At 35.4% G+C, this 19182-nt stretch overlaps 2 protein-coding genes across 2 annotated transcripts; one reads left to right on the forward strand and one right to left on the reverse strand.

Annotated features, from left to right (window-relative positions):
• LOC139973590 (fibrinogen-like protein 1) lies at positions 1-6092 on the forward strand. Its single transcript, XM_071980392.1, has 5 exons — positions 1-284; positions 1916-2001; positions 2614-2750; positions 3550-3814; positions 4380-6092. Exons 2-5 carry the CDS (start codon positions 1920-1922, stop codon positions 4661-4663), a joined length of 768 nt encoding a protein of 255 aa, XP_071836493.1. The 5' UTR covers positions 1-284; positions 1916-1919; the 3' UTR covers positions 4664-6092.
• Positions 6093-6490: 398 nt separating this feature from the next.
• Positions 6491-19049, reverse strand: LOC139973591 (uncharacterized). Its single transcript, XM_071980393.1, has 2 exons — positions 17394-19049; positions 6491-8227 (listed from the first exon to the last, which is right to left on the reverse strand). The coding sequence occupies exons 1-2, from the start codon at positions 17973-17975 to the stop codon at positions 8153-8155; spliced, it is 657 nt and encodes a 218-aa protein (XP_071836494.1). The 5' UTR covers positions 17976-19049; the 3' UTR covers positions 6491-8152.
• Positions 19050-19182: the final 133 nt, after the last annotated feature.

Below are 19182 nucleotides of genomic sequence, written 5' to 3' on the forward strand. Positions count from 1 at the left end.
CAATCGGGCAAACGGCCACGTGACTACTTTGGAAGTATCCGGTGCTTTCGTTGTTGTTCGTTGCGCACGTAGGCAGACATTATTTTGCTAGGGATGTAGGGACGGCTCAGTGCTCAGATGTATACTACACCCACTCATGGGAATTGCCATCATTTAGCAAAGCGTTAACTAAAACTGGCACGGTCACTCAAGTACCTTGTTGATTACATATCTCTCGTATAGAGTAATCTGCAAATTCTTCTTAATTATCTCAGCACGGCAAGGACTGTTCCTAAAGAAGCAAGGTAGGCGTAAATAAGTTATATTCATGCATGTACGAATTATGTGTACTGTGATGAGGAAATTCTGAATTGTTCATGTAAGGTAAAGCCATTCATATTCCAAAGTGATTGTCTCTGTAAGGTTGAGTAGGGGATAATAACGGCATATACATATGCAATCTCCTGTTCCGCTATACGGAAACTGGTTAGGCCTATGTGACCTCATGTTTTCTTTTGTTGCTTCCATTGTCTATTAATAAATGGCATATTTGATAGATATACCCATGATGTTGTAAAAATATAGTACTGTGTTGCTGCCGTAATGCGACAGTTTGATTTACGCAAACTAACGATTTACTGAACAGCTTATAAACCATATGATTGCTGTAACATGCAGGAATGTCTGTACTAAACCGACTGGCCGTGTACGTACTTGATAGGCTACATATACACATGTATGTTGATGTACTAAAGCTATGTGATGCACCAAACTGAGCCTCGTCCTTGTGGCACCGCAATGTCTACTCTCCTGGGATAGGCATACGTCATTCCCAAGTGTAAATTTATACAATAACTATTATGCATCCATGTATAATGTAATTATGATATGTAGGTTAAATTTTGGATCGTAAGAACTAAGTATGTAATGTTTGATTCGGTGCTAAAAGAACACAATCGTTTTTGTTGTTTTACAGTCTATAGATTCGAGGAAGCCAGTTTTAGAAAATATGTTAAACCAACTGAATACCTGATAATCTATAGGCTACGCCATGATGAATTTTTCGTAGAGTATCGATTCTTTGTCTACCAGTCTAAGTTCTATCAAGCCGCTTCATGTATCGGTCATGTCGAGTCGAGTCATTATCAGTGAAAGTCCTGACTCGAGTTTATTTCATGACTAAAGCCAACGTTGGCATACTATCTCTAGCTGCCAATGCTGAAGAAATGTATACTTCCAGTGCGCACTTCACCCTTGAAAATAGAAACATATCGAGTTCACCTAATTCTTACAGCGACCCGTATAGGCTACCTTACTCTCGACCCCCCCCTCCCTTACACCTCGCGCTAACAATGATACAAACAGTCTGACGGCAATGTTCTTCCAGGTGTACAATCAGAGGGAGGCTCAATTACTCTTTATTGTATAACATTAAGCTTCATTGTTAATATCTATTAATATAGCAAAATGAATTCCGAGACTTGCTTATTATCTACTTTTTTCTAAAGAAACATGATAGAGGTGTAATCCACACCTAATCTGTATTTTTTATGTGATGTTTTTCAACAATCATTTCTTCGTTTAAGTATTGGAATTGACAAGCATTAGTTGATTAACATTGATAATCAGGTGTGGACTGAGAAACTACCGTTATTAACTTAAGTCTGACAACAAAGGAACATTCTCAACAATTTCTGTAAGCTGAATATCTTTAACATTATAGAAATATGACAAGCATCGACATCTTTCATTTGTGATGATGCGCTATGACATATCGAAAATAACATAATGCTTGACAAAAGCCATTTTCTTTTTGCCGAATGTGTGCATCCTTCTTCCATAGAGCAAAGGAAATCAGCTTTACTTATTTCCATGTTTGTGTGAAACAAACTAAGAAGTTGCTAAATTTCAAATTCCTTTGTGATCTTTTCCACAGACTGATGAGATATATAAAGAAGTCCATAATTATGAACATTTTAGTGGTAATTTTGGTTATCTCAACACTCTCTGGCCACGCTACTGGTAAGTAAAACAAGTTCATGCACTCAGTGAGTTATTATGAAAACGTTAGGCCCCACGAGGATCGAAGGAATAAGTTGGAAAAGAGAAGGTCTAATTAATACTAAAATGCCTCATGGGCTCAAAATTCAGGAAGAACATGATTAAACTTTCATCTGCTCCCCCCCCCCCCCTTCATATACTTGTTCCCCTTCTGTCATCCCTCTTCTCCTAACGCGCTCACACCTCTTTACTAAACAGTTTCCTGTTTTTGTCCTTCTGCAGTTAATTCCCTACCCTTAAACCTCTTTTGTACCTCTAACATCAATCTCTTCTGTGTTCACCCTGCTATGTAACCTTTCTGTATTCTGTGCTTGTACTTTGTCCCTTGTTGTTTCTGTTGAAGATCCTGCTAGGATCGAAAAGTCAGACATTTACACATTCTCTTACACAGTCTCTTGAGTGGATAAGCAGTTTGCTAACAGTTTTCGTTTTATGTATATTTTATACTAAACATAACCTTCATTATTATTATAATTTGCAGTCAGATTTGATATTACAATCACACATTACACACATTAGATAATATATAGTCTTTTTTGGATTATATGCTGAGTATTAATATTTTTCTTTCAGGGGAACTTTTACTCACCGACTGTCTCGATGTTTACAATACCGGTTTCACCGAAAGCGGTGTCTTCTCGATTCAACCGCCTTGGTCCGATTCTTCGTTCAATGTTTTCTGTAATATGTCAGATGGAGGTGGCTGGACGGTAAATGCTTTCTCTTAAGTTGATAATAAGTTGTGATTAATGAATATTGACCTACGTATTGCAAAGGTTAATACACACCAATATGAATCTTAGAAAGGGAGGGTTAATATTAATAATGAAATTTTTTGATCATCGCTATTATTTGCTATACAAGCCCGTATCCTATATTCTATATATCCATGTTTAGACATAATTCTGTATTCTGTACTGCAGGAGAACTGTATCATATGACGAAAATTCTTCTACTATTTTTACCCCGAACTCTACAGTTTTTCGGATTTTCTTTGTCTCAGTTCATTTTCCTTCATTTTATGCTTAGTATATAAGGCTTTAATATTTTTTTTTTTTTTTGCACAAAGTCGTTTGCTAGCTATGAATCCTAAACACACCAGTGTGAAATCTACTAACTGCCACGCCCACCTCACATGATTTCTTTACCGCTTTGTTGCGCCTACCTGAACGTGATATTCGAACAGTCGACTTCCAAACTCAATACTACTTGCGCTTGCACCAATACCAAATTGTAGCCTACGTTCTTTCGACCATGGAGGCAAAAACTGTTTTTACCTCCATGGTTCGACGAGCTTCGAGTGGTAACAAGTGGTAAGTTGGTGAACGCACTCTTGAACGGAAATTCGCTTAGTGTGTCATAAGTCCTGATATCGACATATGTCAGTCAAATTAAATGATGATAGTCATGAACAACGTTTAGTATCAGATATATTTCAGTTCTTATGGTATACTATAAAAACTTAAGTTCAAAGTTAACGTGATTTGCTTTTCCAAATTATAACATCAGGTGTTTCAACGACGGATAGATGGATCAGTAAATTTCACTGTCAACTGGGAGGGTTACAAGGAAGGATTCGGCCAACTTGAACACGAGTTCTGGCTGGGTAATGAGAAACTGTACCGTTTGACTAACCATGGCGAGTATCAACTCCGCATCGATCTGGTGAGCAGTGAAGGGAAGCCTTACTACGCCAAGTACGACTTCTTCCGCATCAACAATGAAAGCGATTACTATCGGTTATCCGGTCTCGGTGAATACAACGGAAATGCAGGTTTGTCAAATTGCTAACGCTTGAGTAGATACTTGTTAAAGAAAAGCCACGAAAAAGATCACAGATTTGACAAAATGTTGATTTGGTAATTAAGCTCTGTAAAGATATAAACTGATTTTATTGTTCTTTATTGAATTTGTTTTGAGGTTAATGTACCTTGATATTGAAGCAACCTCACATAGGTTTCTGAAATTAAAATCAAAGAAAAGCTTGTGTCAATTCTCTATAATTGCCCAATTGTGTTTATTTGTTTTCTGTGTGCAAGGCGTAGGAAATATTTTGTTATCGACTTGGTACAATTTATAGTTGCACACATTCTTATGACGTCATGTGAATCAACACAGTTTTTCCAACTTTTGTCAGATATTGACATTTCTACAACTTCGATATAACAGATGATGCTTTAATATTGCGCGTAGGCTGTACAACTTTGTAAACATTGTAACAAGTTCAAATAGTTTTGAAAAGAAGCAGAAGACATAACTTTCTTTTTCAATAAGAAGTGTCATTTTTTTTACTCCAGCTTTTTATTTGTTTATTATTCCCATATTTTCAATACTTATAGTGAGTGGAATAGACCCTGATCAAGCGGGTTTGCGACCTCATCTGAACCAAACTTTTAAAGCTTATGATTTGGATGACAACAGCTTCCCTGTTCGTTATTGTGCGAAGATCTTCGAAGGTGCATGGTGGTTCAATGCGTACTGTGGCAACACAAACCTGAACAGTCTTTATCCTGAGTACATCTTCTGGAATCATCTCCCGGGAGAAGTGTTTACGACTAATAATATCTCATTCACACAGATGAGTATTAAACCTAGGGTACACCCATCTAATAATAAAACATAGTGATAAGAACAATATTCCGAATGTGATTGTCAAAGCAAACCAATTTTTTTGTCTTCTAGGTTTTGCTATGACTCAATGATTTTATATATTTGATTATTTTTCTATCTCGTGTTTCATAGAATATATTCTGATAAAGTCGTCAATGCTTAGGACCCAACCAGCTTTGTGCACTGAGCAACAAAGATATCATTGAGCTGTATGAAACACGCTTAAAGTCATTTTGTAAAAACATGGCAGTAACATAATCAAACCAATGTATCATTTTACTTTTGTTATTTTAAGATTTATGTTTATATTTTAATGATAAGCGAAAGAGATTACCATATAAATATTATGTGTAAAAGTAGGTTGGCCTGACGTTTCGATCCTAGCAGGATCTTCTTCAGAGTCTTCTTCAGAGGCCTTTAGCCTCTGAAGAAGATCCTGGTAGGATGGAAACGTCAGGCCAACTTACTTTTACACATTCTATTACACATGCAGGCTCTCTAGTGGATAAGCAGTTTGCTAACAGTTTTATTTTATTTTTACTAATAATGGGAAAATGACATTTATGATGTCTTACCCACACCTGCGTATAGTTATTGTTTATGAGGACATGTAGAAAAGAAACTAATTTTTTTTTTTTTTTTTTTTTTAAACTAGCAATGCCAGCAGACGTAAACAGGAACGGTGGCAATGTGAGAAAACATTTTCACGGATTACTAATAGAACTGTAACCTCAAAACGTGGAGATAAAAAATTCGGCCATCTTCTTGAGAATATTTCAACCTGTTATAGGGTAATAGTCACAGTATATATACCAATCTTCCCTCTGCACATCTGACCAGCAGTTATGAAACTATTTTGATTTTCCACGTTAGGTGCGGCGAACATTTTCAAGTTGCAGAAAAGTGACCGAAAAAGATGATTACACTAAATAAGTTGTTAAGTTACCAATATTTACCAAGTATAGGCCATTTGGTAGTCAACCCTTGGCAATATATGAATCATAAAACCTTCATTTTTTTTTTAAATGATACCCAACAACAGCCGTTTTGAATCTTTTTTTTAAATTCATGTGGGAACACCATTCAACTTCAGTGTGCATAATGGTAATTTCATCACAGTGGTGAAACATAACTAATAATGCGCTATATTTTAATATCTTCAATGTAAAATACGAACAGAAAACACAACAGCCCAGAGTTTGTGATTTCATGTCACGTGTTTTGCCAAGTTTTGATTGCATATGACCTTTGACTTTCTAATACAATTCTGATGCTCACTAAGGTGAATCCTATACGATATAGTTGCGTACTTTTGGAGTCAACATGTTCACTAAGGTTTTCAGAACTTGACCTCTGGTGACCTGAAATGACCTTTTAGCCCTATAAACACTAACATGTCCTTGTACTCAGTTTGGTGAATACACATCAAAATATGAACGTTACTCAAGCTCTTTTCTTCAATATTTATCTGATTTACAAGTTTTTTTCCCCTTCGGGTTGCCTCTTATGACCTCGAATTACTGTTGACCTGTACGAAAATCGCAAAGCTTCTCGTGCGAACCAAGGTAGATCCACATGTACATTACAGTGTAAACTGAACGATCACGTTTGGTGTTGGCCATGGGTTTTACCAATAATATTCTTGTATACTCACTAAGTATGGCAGGTCTTGCCAAGTTGGGGGGGGGGGGAAGGGAGGGGGAGGTGTTGCTGATCAGCTGACAACCCTCAAAAGGTTGAAAGATACATTTCAGCTCAATTGATAAATATTTTGTACAAACACAAGAGCACATCTATCGGAGCTTATATTTAGTCTTTTCAAGAAGCTAATACACGAAAATGATTTTTTTTTTATTATAATTTTCACATTTGCCAAATTATCAACACGAAATATTGAAATTGTATAACAGGTTTTTACGACATCAAATTCCTCGTGTTTTAAATTCAACTTAGTTAACATATAAACTGATTAAAGAAACCGCACTGCTTAAAACTTGTCTTAGCGTTTCGGTGATTGCTTTTAATTATAGAGATGGGAATTTACCAGGGGTAGCGTGGCCGGGTGGCGTCGGAGGTTTCATAACCAACCCTTTTCACGGATTAGAAATAAATCTTCCCATCGTTAACTCAAATTAAAACGTGTTTGTTATTAATCACGTGACATTTTGCTGAAAATTAAGGCATAAAAAGCCCCAGTTTTGTAGAAATGTACTTCAAAAGACAATCACCAGAGGCTAAATGATTCCTTGCCAAATTTATATGAAAACATTTAATGGAAATTGCATTACAAGATACGACCTCTACTGACCTCCAATGAAATGTGATCTCCACAGAAAGCTATCGCTCCTTGTATTATTTTACGGTGGATCCACCTACCTTCTTAGAAGTACAACCAGGCTTTATTATTTGAGTTGGTGTGTTTACAATGTATTTAGAATTTGACCTCGGTTGAACCCAAATGACATTTGTCCAATATGGTTCTTGTACTCACTACTGTGGTCCAACGTACCAACTAATTTATCCAAGCTTTAATTTTACAGTTATCGTGTTTACAAAGATCGTTGAACCTTGACCTATGTTGACCTCCAATTTCTATAAAGATCTTGTATTAACTTCAGTGGTCCCAAATAACACGTTTGTTGTTTCACTCAAGCTTCGCTTTGCAGTTATCATCTTTACGAGGCATTTCGGTTTTGATCTCAGATGACCTTTGACCTCCAGCAATTGCAATAGGGTTCTTGTATCTACCAAGCGAAATTTAAATACCAAGTATATCCAAACTATATCCAAACTTTTTTTTTTTGAGAGTTATAGGATTCTTGCACACAAGAAACGTGCATCTACAATATATATATATATATATATATATATATGTATATATATATATATCTATATATATATATATATATGGGTATGTGGTATGGGTATGGTCCAAAACTTCATAAAAGACAGCACGTATGACGTCACAGTCTTACAGTCTTCCCCAGTTTAAATTTTCCATCAAATACTATGTTGCACCGTAAAGAGCAGAAACGTAGAGAGAAACCACCGACATTTAGATATATTAACGTGTTTAACCGGAACGCGCGTGAACAAACATACATATTATATTCTAGAATGGCGCCATAGAAAACGTCTCGCTTTCTTATGCTGCCAGGAGAAATGTCTCTCTTTGCTCTGCTTTTCGCCACGAGTCGGAAAATGTAACTTCGAATTTCATATCTCACCAGCTCTAAACACATCTTTTTCCATAGTCATTTCAAGTAACGGAAACAAGTTGTATCAGGTATAGACACCTTCCATACGTAACAGCTGTCCTCGACGTCAGCACTATTCAGTTCTTGCAAAATAGTCAACATAAATAGCGCCATCATTTTGGTGAGACGGCTTGTCGTAAAGACGTCTCACATATCCAAGCCGAATGGTCTTTGTTGCACTCCGTTGTTTCTAAATAACATTATTTCGCATTGATTTTCAGGCCATTTGTCACATTGTGGAACATTTATGACAATGTGCTGCCATCAGATGGCGATGACGTAGAACCAGAATGACGTAATCCAGCTGCAAACGGCCATGTCTGTAACGAATGAGCATAAAGGGCATTGTTAATTGTTTATAAATAACAAGCAAACATGTATCGTATAATACTGTGTAAGTGACAATAATATACTAGGCTCAATGAAGGTTACTGTATGAGAAAAGTAATGTCTTGTGAGACGAATGTGGATCTACTGTGATGCATGTTATCTTTGTAAATAGCCTACTGTTCAATCTACGTGGATTTATTTCTTCTTAATCCTTTCCTATGTTCAATTTCAATCCCCAGACATCACCGCAATGGTCGTGAAAATTCTGATTGGTCGTTTTAATTTAAGTTTCTTAATAATTTAAATCAAATATTTTACGTGGGTAAATGCTTCTCTCTCATATTCCATAGGACATTCGATTAATATTTATCGTTGTTTTAATTTTATGATTACAGTGGAGAAACATACAAAGGATCCGTTTTTACTCTCATGGTCCCTATTCCCTTACTTACCGGAATACTACTTTATGCCTCCTACTCCCCCCTCACCTCTACCCCAGTCACTCAAGATATGTCATTACTCCATTCAAAACGTAGTAAGTGTGACAATTATATCCGATATGCCTACATGAATTGACTTGCTACTTGGATATTATCAACAGCGCAATAGCATCACATATTTAACTCATGTATCGTACGCGTACACAAGTCCCGGTTTCCCGGTAGTAGGCTACTCTGTACAGTGTGTGAATATACTACGTTCGACTCAAGGTTGGCAATGCTTTGAGCGCGTGGTGGCTGGTTCCCTTGAATTGTACGAGACGCCAAGACCAGAACTCATGAGCCCGTATATTGTAAAACAAAAACAAGGTCAATCACCGACCATTACCACTCATCGACGATTTCCGACACAAGTTCAATACAATGAATGATAAGCCTATGTACGTAATAGACGTCACAAGTTAAACGAAGGTCGCATCCTGTTTGATGATTGGTCGTAGAGATTCCAACGCTAGTTTAATTTATTTATTTATTCTCTTCTTATTTATTAGATGTGGGGGGTGGGGGTTAAATTTATGGCGGATACATTATCAGTCTGTGACAATCAATAGAAGCCACCCATGCATGACTACTGCAGACCCAGCCTAAACGAAACTTTTCTTATCTCCGATTCAGTATAATTAATATAGTTTTCATAACACAATGTGACAGGTTACGGTGAAAATCTGGCGAAATGTAAACAAAAATGAAACGAATTTCCTGCAACACTTGAGCGTCATTTTCCAAACATTCTGAACTAAATCAGCTGGCTGGCTATCATAGCATGCTTGATTACGACACCCTCAAATATTCACCTTCCGTCTTTAAACTGGTTTTATCAAGAGTATCAAATTGTAACGTTTTGGAGTTACGTAAACTTTCTCGTATTGTAAAGAAGAAAAAAAAAAGACTTGGTATGCAAAAGAAATCGAATTATTTATCGAAATAAATTATCGAAAGAATTGTGTTAGCAAAAAGCTATAAAATCTAAATTGTTATAGTTGATGTTTCATTTAGCCAGTAACACTGCAGAGACTTACTATCTTACCGAACGGTGACAAACAGTTTGGTTTCGATACACTGCAAATATTCCTCCCTCTTTAAATTGTTAACGCCCACCCGCTCCCTCCCCCACACACCCAACTATTAGAACTCATTGTTATGGGCCTCGTTTTTTTTTATCTTTTTTATCTATAGTCGATTTTATTATTGTCGACATTAACCCTTTGCGAAGTACTACCCATATTACAGTGGCGGAGCGTCCATACAGTCAGGGGGGCGGATGCCCCCACCCCCCCCCCCCCCCCTGACGGACTCAAATGGACTGCTGGCGCCCTTTTCAGCTGTTTACTTATTCGCGATTATTGACTTTTTTATTGCGCTCTCATCTACCTATTGACATTTGTCACATTTTGTTGGTGTAATTTTCTGACAAAATGCTCTAACATCTATTTATTCTTCGTTTATCTGTAAATTAGAAAGGCCCGGAAAGGGTCATTTCCGGCGATCTAGGGAGTATCTTTACTCAAAAAATTTCTGTACGCTCCGCGCCAACTTGTGGTGGCGCTCCGCTTAGATAGTGTTGAAAGCGCCCCTACAGAACATTCTCGCCCCCCCCCCCCGAACAATACCCCTAGCTCCGCCACTGCATATTTACATTTCAAATGATCAAACAAAGAAAATATACCATCATGTGATATTCTTTTTTCCCCTAAAATAATGTCTATACACTGAACTGTCGCATAATTGGGTGATTCCATTTGATGTGCAAAATGTTGTCGCATAGACATTTGTCATGATACTAAGTATTACTTACATACGAGAACCAGAACAGATTTGTTTGAAAGTTCGAGTGTTTTAGCCTTTTTCATTTACTTTTGTTTTCACTGTGTTAATTTACAATACCATAACATGTGATACGACAATAATTAGCCAAAACTAAAAATAATATCGAACAGAGAAAAACCTAATTTTACATGAAAAAATTATAACAATCCTTGATGTTGCATAATGTGGTGCTTTTCCTTGATTATAAATGATGAACATCCAAATTGAGAGCGAAAATTAAAATAAAATTCGTGAGAATTTTGGATTTTTTTTTTTAAATCTACAGGTATAAATATATTTTTTTGTCATGCACTTTTTTTTTTAAATCACAGGATTACCTTTCCTTTTTTCCATGTTTAATTAACTTGTGCTGCATTGTTATGGGGAATTTACTAAATAACCGTTCGGTTATTTACCAATAGTAACGCCAGAGTCCCAACATAAGGAAACGTTATGAAAACATTGATTACGACATAATTATTTTTACGTTTTGACTGAGATGTGTTTATCATTTATTTCAGTTATGCTGAAAATCGAAGGTCTCGAAATCATCTTTCCGAACAAAATCAATGAAAATACCAAACTTTATTTAATTAAAATTCATTGAATTTATCTATTGAATTTGTTCTGTATTTTCTCGCTAAAAGTACTCCGATGAATTACAATCTGACTTTGAGATGTACACAGTCAAACATTGAAAGTTAATGAATTAATTCTTAATTGTAGGGAAAATTATATAATATGGTAACACTCCCTTCTTAAATCACTTTTGAAACAAGCTGCGATTTTTCTGTTTAAAACGTGACACTGAAAGTTGTTAGTGTGAACCTGGGTGAATTACAACACAGCAATATTAATTGTGACACAATGAAAATATTATTAAACGATATCTGTAACGTAAATTGCATATTATGAAGACCATTCAGTATCACAGAAAATAAATATTGTTTCCACACGAAGTCTTTTCTGGACCGTCCAGTGATATAGTCGTAACTTCTATGTGTCAATTGACTGAATTATTTATGTAATTACAACTTATTATTTACGTATTATTTAATGTAATTGTATATGTTTATGACGGTCGCATGCTTCCATACTGCAGCAAAATTATGACGCAAAGTACATTTCTTTTGAAATGGTTTACTCGTGTACATTAGTGAGTCATGTCTTCGTTGAGCACAACACAACATGGGTAACGATTGTATGGTATGAACGTAACGCAATATTACTAAATGCCTGAAATGCGATCGTAAATCATGAAAGGCTGGAACCCCTTTCCCTCCGACTTCCCCATCCTCAAATGTATTATTTTCATTGGATAAAGTATTACAACTCTCTGTTATGGCGCTCTATTTGCGTTATCCTCTCATCTGTTTTGGTGTAATAATTGTTTCGCTAATATTTTCGACTACAGTCACGTGACAATGCTAAAAATGTTTCTTTGAGCAGTCAAGATTTTGTTGTCTGTTTCAAATATTAAATAGAAATATTGAACAGCATTAATGACAAATTTTGCAGATTGATAAAGCCTGCGATTTATGAATTGTGTTTGCGACGAAATAGTTAGGCTTTATTGAAATGAAGTATATTATCGTATCATATTATCGGTATTCCAATATAGGCAAATTTTAACATTTAATATCAGCAAAATCAACGCCATACGCTGTTATAAAAGGGGATTAATTGTTGTCTACCTTCTTGGCTGAAATCTACTAGCATTATACGTTCAATACAATAATTAATTTATTCATTCATAATTGTTTAGCTATCACGTTGGTAAGAGAAGTGGTATATATATATATATATATATATATATATATATATATATATATATATATATATATATATATATATAAGTCTGGCCGTATACCTCAGCTGGTAGCACTTCTATATGCTTAGAGTATAATATATATATATATATATATATATATATATATATATATATATATAAGTCTGGCCGTATACCTCAGCTGGTAGCACTTCTATATGCTTAGAGTATAACATATATATATATATATATATATATATATATATATATATATATATATATATATATATATATAAATATATATATATATATATATTATATATATATATATATTTATATATATATATATATATATATATATGTTATACTCTAAGCATATAGAAGTGCTACCAGCTGAGGTATACGGCCAGACTTCCTTGCTTGAGGCACAATAAAGTCTTGTAGCTGAGTCCATACTTCAAAGTGCTTAGATGACTATAGACGAACGGGATTTACATCATTTGCAATATTTAATGTTCATCATTATTACCCCCCCCCCCAAGAAAAAAACAATCTACAGGAAAGCACTTTGGAATATTTCTCGTAATATTTTAGCATTTTCAAATTTGGGACCAATGCTGATGACCTTTGAAAGGCACAGTCGTAATTGGTTAGAGAAGCGACGGTCTGACCATTTATCAGATAGGATTCGATATACATATATAAATATATATATATATATATATATATTAAATATATATATATATATATTTATATATATATATATATATATATATATATATATATGTTATACTCTAAGCATATAGAAGTGCTACCAGCTGAGGTATACGGCCAGACTTCCTTGCTTGAGGCACAATAAAGTCTTGTAGCTGAGTCCATACTTCAAAGTGCAGTTGTAGTAAGCTATAAGTCCATACTATTAGTACTTATTTTTATTTTCAAGTATATATATATAGTTACGTGTTGTACTCGTTTTCACTTTTCTCGTGCAGTTATTTCGCATAGTACTAGTAGTATCAATTCTGTTACGAGATTGAATACCCGTCCCCTCGTATTTTCAAATTATTATACTCTAGCCTGTCTGCTTAAAAGAGTCTGCAACATTTCCCCCTGCATAAATTATAACATAGGAGTGCAACCGGAATTTACGTCATTTACAATATTTAAAGAATATCAACATTGCCCCCAAAAATAGCAAAATATGTCAAATATTGGTCACCTCTGCTTAAACTCTTTACTAATATTTTAATAACACTCTATAACGTATAGTTATTCTGAGTGAGCCATTTAACTGTCTATTTAATAAAGTAATAACCATTTATCATCACTACATGGCGTAACTTATGCCTCTGCATAGGAATTGCTTAGATGACTATAGACGAACGGGATTTACATCATTTGCAATATTTAATGTTCATCATTATTACCCCCCCCCCCCCCAAGAAAAAAACAATCTACAGGAAAGCACTTTGGAATATTTCTCGTAATATTTTAGCATTTTCAAATTTGGGACCAATGCTGATGACCTTTGAAAGGCACAGTCGTAATTGGTTAGAGAAGCGACGGTCTGACCATTTATCAGATAGGATTCGATATACAGAGCAATACAGGTAGTCATTAAGATATTAAAGACGTAACAAACCGCAACAAGCCTACACCGAAGTTAGAATTTATCGAATTACAAAGGATCTCGTGCAGTATCTCAGCCAATCGTTGCATTTTAGATTTTTTTTTTTCGTTTTTCTTTTACCTTCGCTCTTTCTCACTAACATGGTTGACGAGAGGTTATTATGTCCTGATAGTTAATTAGTTGACGTTTGCCTATAATCATACCTTGAGCTCAACCCTCCCCCGCAGACTCCCCGGGTGAAATGCTTGTAGCACGAGATATGTAAACTTGTAAGGGGCATTGTACTACAAAGAAAACTTAACGGAGACACAAACCAGTAATTATTAGTCTCTTTGTGATAAAGATAACTTCAAAATACAGTTATGAAAAATCTGATTCAACTTAGGAGACAACAAATTCTAAAATATGACATCATGTGCTTAAACTATCTTTGTTTTCTAAGTCCATTGTTTGGTGTTTTTAGTTTCTATATTTGCAGATGGGTTTAGTAAACGCTGAACCTAAAATATGGAACCTCTTTATATAATATCTCATGATTAGAATGGTGCCAGGATCTACACTGTTTACATTCTATCTTAAAAATATGTAAAGAAAATATATAGATAAAATTAAAGGTTTCCGACTCTAGCGGTCGTATGACATCACATATTCACGAAACGACACTGTTCTCAGACGCGGCCTGTAAACCTAGATATCTTCTTAGCCGTTTGGGAGGGGCGGGAGCGAGGTGGGAGGGGGGCTTTCTCTTCACAAAGATCTCCGTCTTATACGCCAAAGTTGATGGTTGGGGCTGTGATCTCCTTTAAGATCCTTTTAGAGGGTTTGTATAAATGATACAGGCATTTGGCATTTGCGCCGGAATCCTTTTACTGTTGTTAGATTTTAAATGTTGTTACGTCACCCTGAGGTTCACGTTCCTTACCAACTAAATTCGAATCCGCAATATATACAAATTATCGCCATCCACCACGAATTAATAGTACTATTCAACACTGGTTATGAACACTGGGTATCAACATTTTGAGACTATACAGTATTTAAACTATTCAAAAAACATTTGTGTAAGGCACACCGATTCATGGCTTAAAGGTCTACGGACACTTGGCCAATTTGTTCCATAATCAGTATATTTGTTGTGTGTGATAAACTCATTCAAAACTTCTTTGAAAATATTCGAAAAGCTCTTTTCGTTTCAAGATATACACATTTGAAGTTTTGATTAATCTGGTAAAACTCATAAAATATGTGCAAAGTGGTACGCTCATTAGCATTTCTCTTATTTTAACCCCTTATTACAAGGCCACATATTTCATTTGAATAATGCGATGTTCCTCTTTTCAAAGAAGACAATAAAATATTTCAAAATATCGCCAAAAGGGTTCAAACTTGTGTTTCAGTGTTCCTTGTTGTAAAGTTGTAAATACATTACAGAAAATTAAGCAGTCATACCCTATAGTACATCATCAATGTGCATAATTAGCTATTTGTTTATTCATACATGAAACAAGAATTATGGTAAGACTAGTAAATGGTCATATCTTGATGGATTTTGATGGGAACTGCAGCTATTTCATGATTTCTAATGCCTTAATACAGTGATTAGGACAATGCTGTTCCTATACGTGTCCGTAGACTCTTAACAGCGAGTAAAAGAAGAGTGGGCAAAATTCGTCATTTCGGTTGTATCATTGTAAGACTGAAATACAGTCAATAAAATGTGCCACATACAATTCAGATTCAAACAAGATTTATATTATTTGAATATATAATTTGCAATGAATAATGTTGGCGTTTCTGTAATGTTTCATATTGTTTATTTTCGTTTTGTTTAATTGCAAATAATAACAACACAAACCTTCAATCACGGGAGACATAAAAAAAATATAATTTTTATATGGATTTATCGTCATTTTAAAGATGATGTGGGAGTTTAATTTCTTCCGAAAATTAGACAAATAAGAAATAAAGAATTTAAGTAAAGACCAATTACAATTAAAAAAATATTAACAATACTCAGAAAGCGGCCTGTGTTGATTTTTTAATTAGTAAATTGCCATATAAAAATTGAAAGCAACGAAAAGTATTTGGGATAACGTTATATTTGATTTGCAAAGGCGGCAAGAGAGTTTATTTGACGGATATGGGGGAGGGAAGGAGGCACAAAGTTGCCGGGACAAGTGACTTTCCTTTGCTGCATTTACAAAATCGAATCAAAGCTTTCCGACAAAATGGATCCGCTTTGTATATTAGGCCTATACTGCAAGTTTTAGTGATTAACTAATTTGAATTTAATTTTTCAACAAAAGGTCACTTTTTTTTAAGTAACAAAAGACACTGTTTATTTACAAGTAAAAAGAAGGGGGAGTACTTCTCATGAACAGAAAGGGACACTTGCGGAACATGAAAAATTGCATTTGTTATGTTCTTCGAAGAACTTTGGGAGTACATGCTTCATGTGGCGGTTCCCCACCCCACCTCCCCCCTCCTCCCGACCCGGTTCCGACGACCGACCCTGAAAGTTGTAGCTTTATAAAGAATGAGTTTTATATGGGCAGTTGACTTTATATACGCTCTCTACATGCAGTAGTACAGTTAATTCACAGATTTTTCTTCCTGTTTCCAATCACGATAGGCACAAATTCTGTGGTGTTTGTGTAGGCGACTATATATAGCTGCATCATACGTCCTAGATATTAGCAGACTTTTTCAAATTAATTGAGGTAGCTTAAGACACTTTACCCTTTCTTCCCACAAAACCCACAAATTCTCTGTTCGTAACCATACCATGCCGACGGTAAACATATTTAGTGAAGTGCCGTTTAAGTAACATCTGGTTTAACTCTGTTCTATAGTCTTGGCCGCGACACCAATATACAATTTATATTTTTGCCCAGACAGTTTAACATTTTCCCTCTTCCATCAAAATCTCAACAATCCGCGCCATTTATATAAAGATTCAACACAGGCGCGCTTGCTAACATGTTAAATCAGTAAACTTTACTTTTACGTTTATTCGTTTTCGGTATGTTCATTTTTGAAAACAAGATCACAGATGAATACAAAAAAAAAAAAAACATCACCTTAACTTTCATGTTTTCTAGAAAAGTAGAGAGACAAAAAAGAAAAAGAAGAAAAGCCCATTGTGTTACTGTTTTGGGATGTATTTTTTTTACTGCATTGAATTTCAATGATTTTTTTATCAACTACTCCGGCACTACATATAGGAGCAACACAATAGTAATCAACCTATTAAATCAATCTTCAATGAATATTTCCAAATGTGTTACGAAGTTATACCCTACTAACAATTGTCATGAGTGTAAGTCATTTGTTTTCTAGCTACTCATTGAAGTTATTTCATTAATACCCTACTGATGTATAGCCACAGAAATATCCTATCGTCATTATAACGACAGACATTAAGAACTATAAAATAATCCAATCAAACTTACCAGCTTTACTGGATGAACAGATTCCTGTTCGTTTTCATTCTGTAGTATTCGCTGAAGATGGGCAATGTAACAAGCAGCTAACCTTAAAGTATCCAATTTAGACAATTTGGTATCATCGGGTACCCACGGCAGACTTGTTTTCAGTTTTGTAAAAGCTTTGCTCAAAACTCTCATTCTACTACGCTCTCGTGCGTTAGCTGCGTTCCTCTGCGACGGCTTAATCGGCGCACGAGTTCGCGAACTCTTCTTCGAAACTCTGCCGCCGGTCAGTTTCTGTTTCCGCCTCCGTCGACGGGTCGTTTCTGTTTGCTCCCCTGTCTTCACTCCCTTCGGATGAACCTGATCCTTCTCCGTCCCACTTGTCTCCTCCGACGAACTTGTTGCAAAGTCTCCATCTTGTCTCTGAAAGTAATCGAGATCTATCTCGAACGCTACATCAATCGTATCATGGTCAACCGATAGCGAAGTTTTGAAACCATTGTAACCGAACTGTTCCGCTGTGAATGTGTGAGAATGTTGCGATAGAGGCTCGCCGAGCCCGTTCATGGGCATGGCGTAACAAGCTGCTAGCTCCGATGCCATTTCGGAGTGTAACTGCCTTCCTTCGCCTGTTTTCAATAATATAATAATAATAAAATAGAAACAACAACAACTAGGGTCTAGGCCAATAGGAAAACAGAATATTGTTTGATCAGTATTTCTATGCGTACATTTCGTGACTACTACCACAAGATAAAAACACAGTCAAACACAGACAAATTCCATGCGTCATATTTATAAAAATAAAAATAAAAAAATTGCACGATGATCCAGCAATCCGCAATACTTGTATCTTTCTCATAGATGAAGTGATATGTAAAGCAATCGTATTATTCCAGTGACAGTTCCCGGGTTGAACTAGGCGTAGTCATTTCAGCTACTGCCAGAAAACACTCCGTATATTATCTGTACGTAAATTGTTTCGATCTGTTTTCGTTTCAGATTCAAAAAAGTTAAAGTCAGAGACCGCTAAATAAACGACAAAATATGCAAAAGTCTCTAAATCGGTGAAGTGCCAGATTTTAAAGGAAGAAATTCATGCTCGTGTGTAATTGTTTGTGAACTGATCAATTGTTTTAAGTCGTTATCTTTATAACGATTAACCACGGCCCTATTGCGTACGGTCAAACACGTGACAAACACGAACAAATTCGTGTACAAGGTCAAATGCTAATTTCTCCTCTGTAGTTCGTAAAGGGCAAAAAATGTTGCATCAAAACAGTTCCTTTAACATTTTAGTATAAATTTTAACACCTTTCAATTCCATTTGCTCACTGAAATAATATTTGATGTTTTCTCCAACTCTAATCATTTAAATGTTACAGTTGACGAAGCGTTTAAACTGGCACTACTGTATTCAACATTCTTTAGTTAACACTTCCCAGTTGTATTGTTGCTGGTCCGTTTATTGCTAAGAAGGTAATTGTTACGCTTTGATGAAAAATACTGCATATTTGTCTCTCTACTTGCATTTAATACAATGAAGCTCGTAACTTGGATATCTGGATTTTTTTTATTTTAAACTATATTTTAATATCATTGTTTAAAAATTTGACAAACAATAAAAGATATTTGCTTGGAGATCGTCGTTTTGTAATTTAATAGCGGCGTTGGCCGTTTCGTAAAGAAACTTCATTGTTTCTCGATATGCAAAGGCTGCAGCTGTTACACATAATTAAATAGGAAAACAAATTTTCAAGAAAACTTGAGACAAAACAAAATTTCAAAGGAAAAACAATATAATGCACTT

Source organism: Apostichopus japonicus, chromosome 9 (assembly GCF_037975245.1).
Source record: "Apostichopus japonicus isolate 1M-3 chromosome 9, ASM3797524v1, whole genome shotgun sequence".
Lineage (NCBI taxonomy): Eukaryota > Metazoa > Echinodermata > Holothuroidea > Aspidochirotida > Stichopodidae > Apostichopus > Apostichopus japonicus.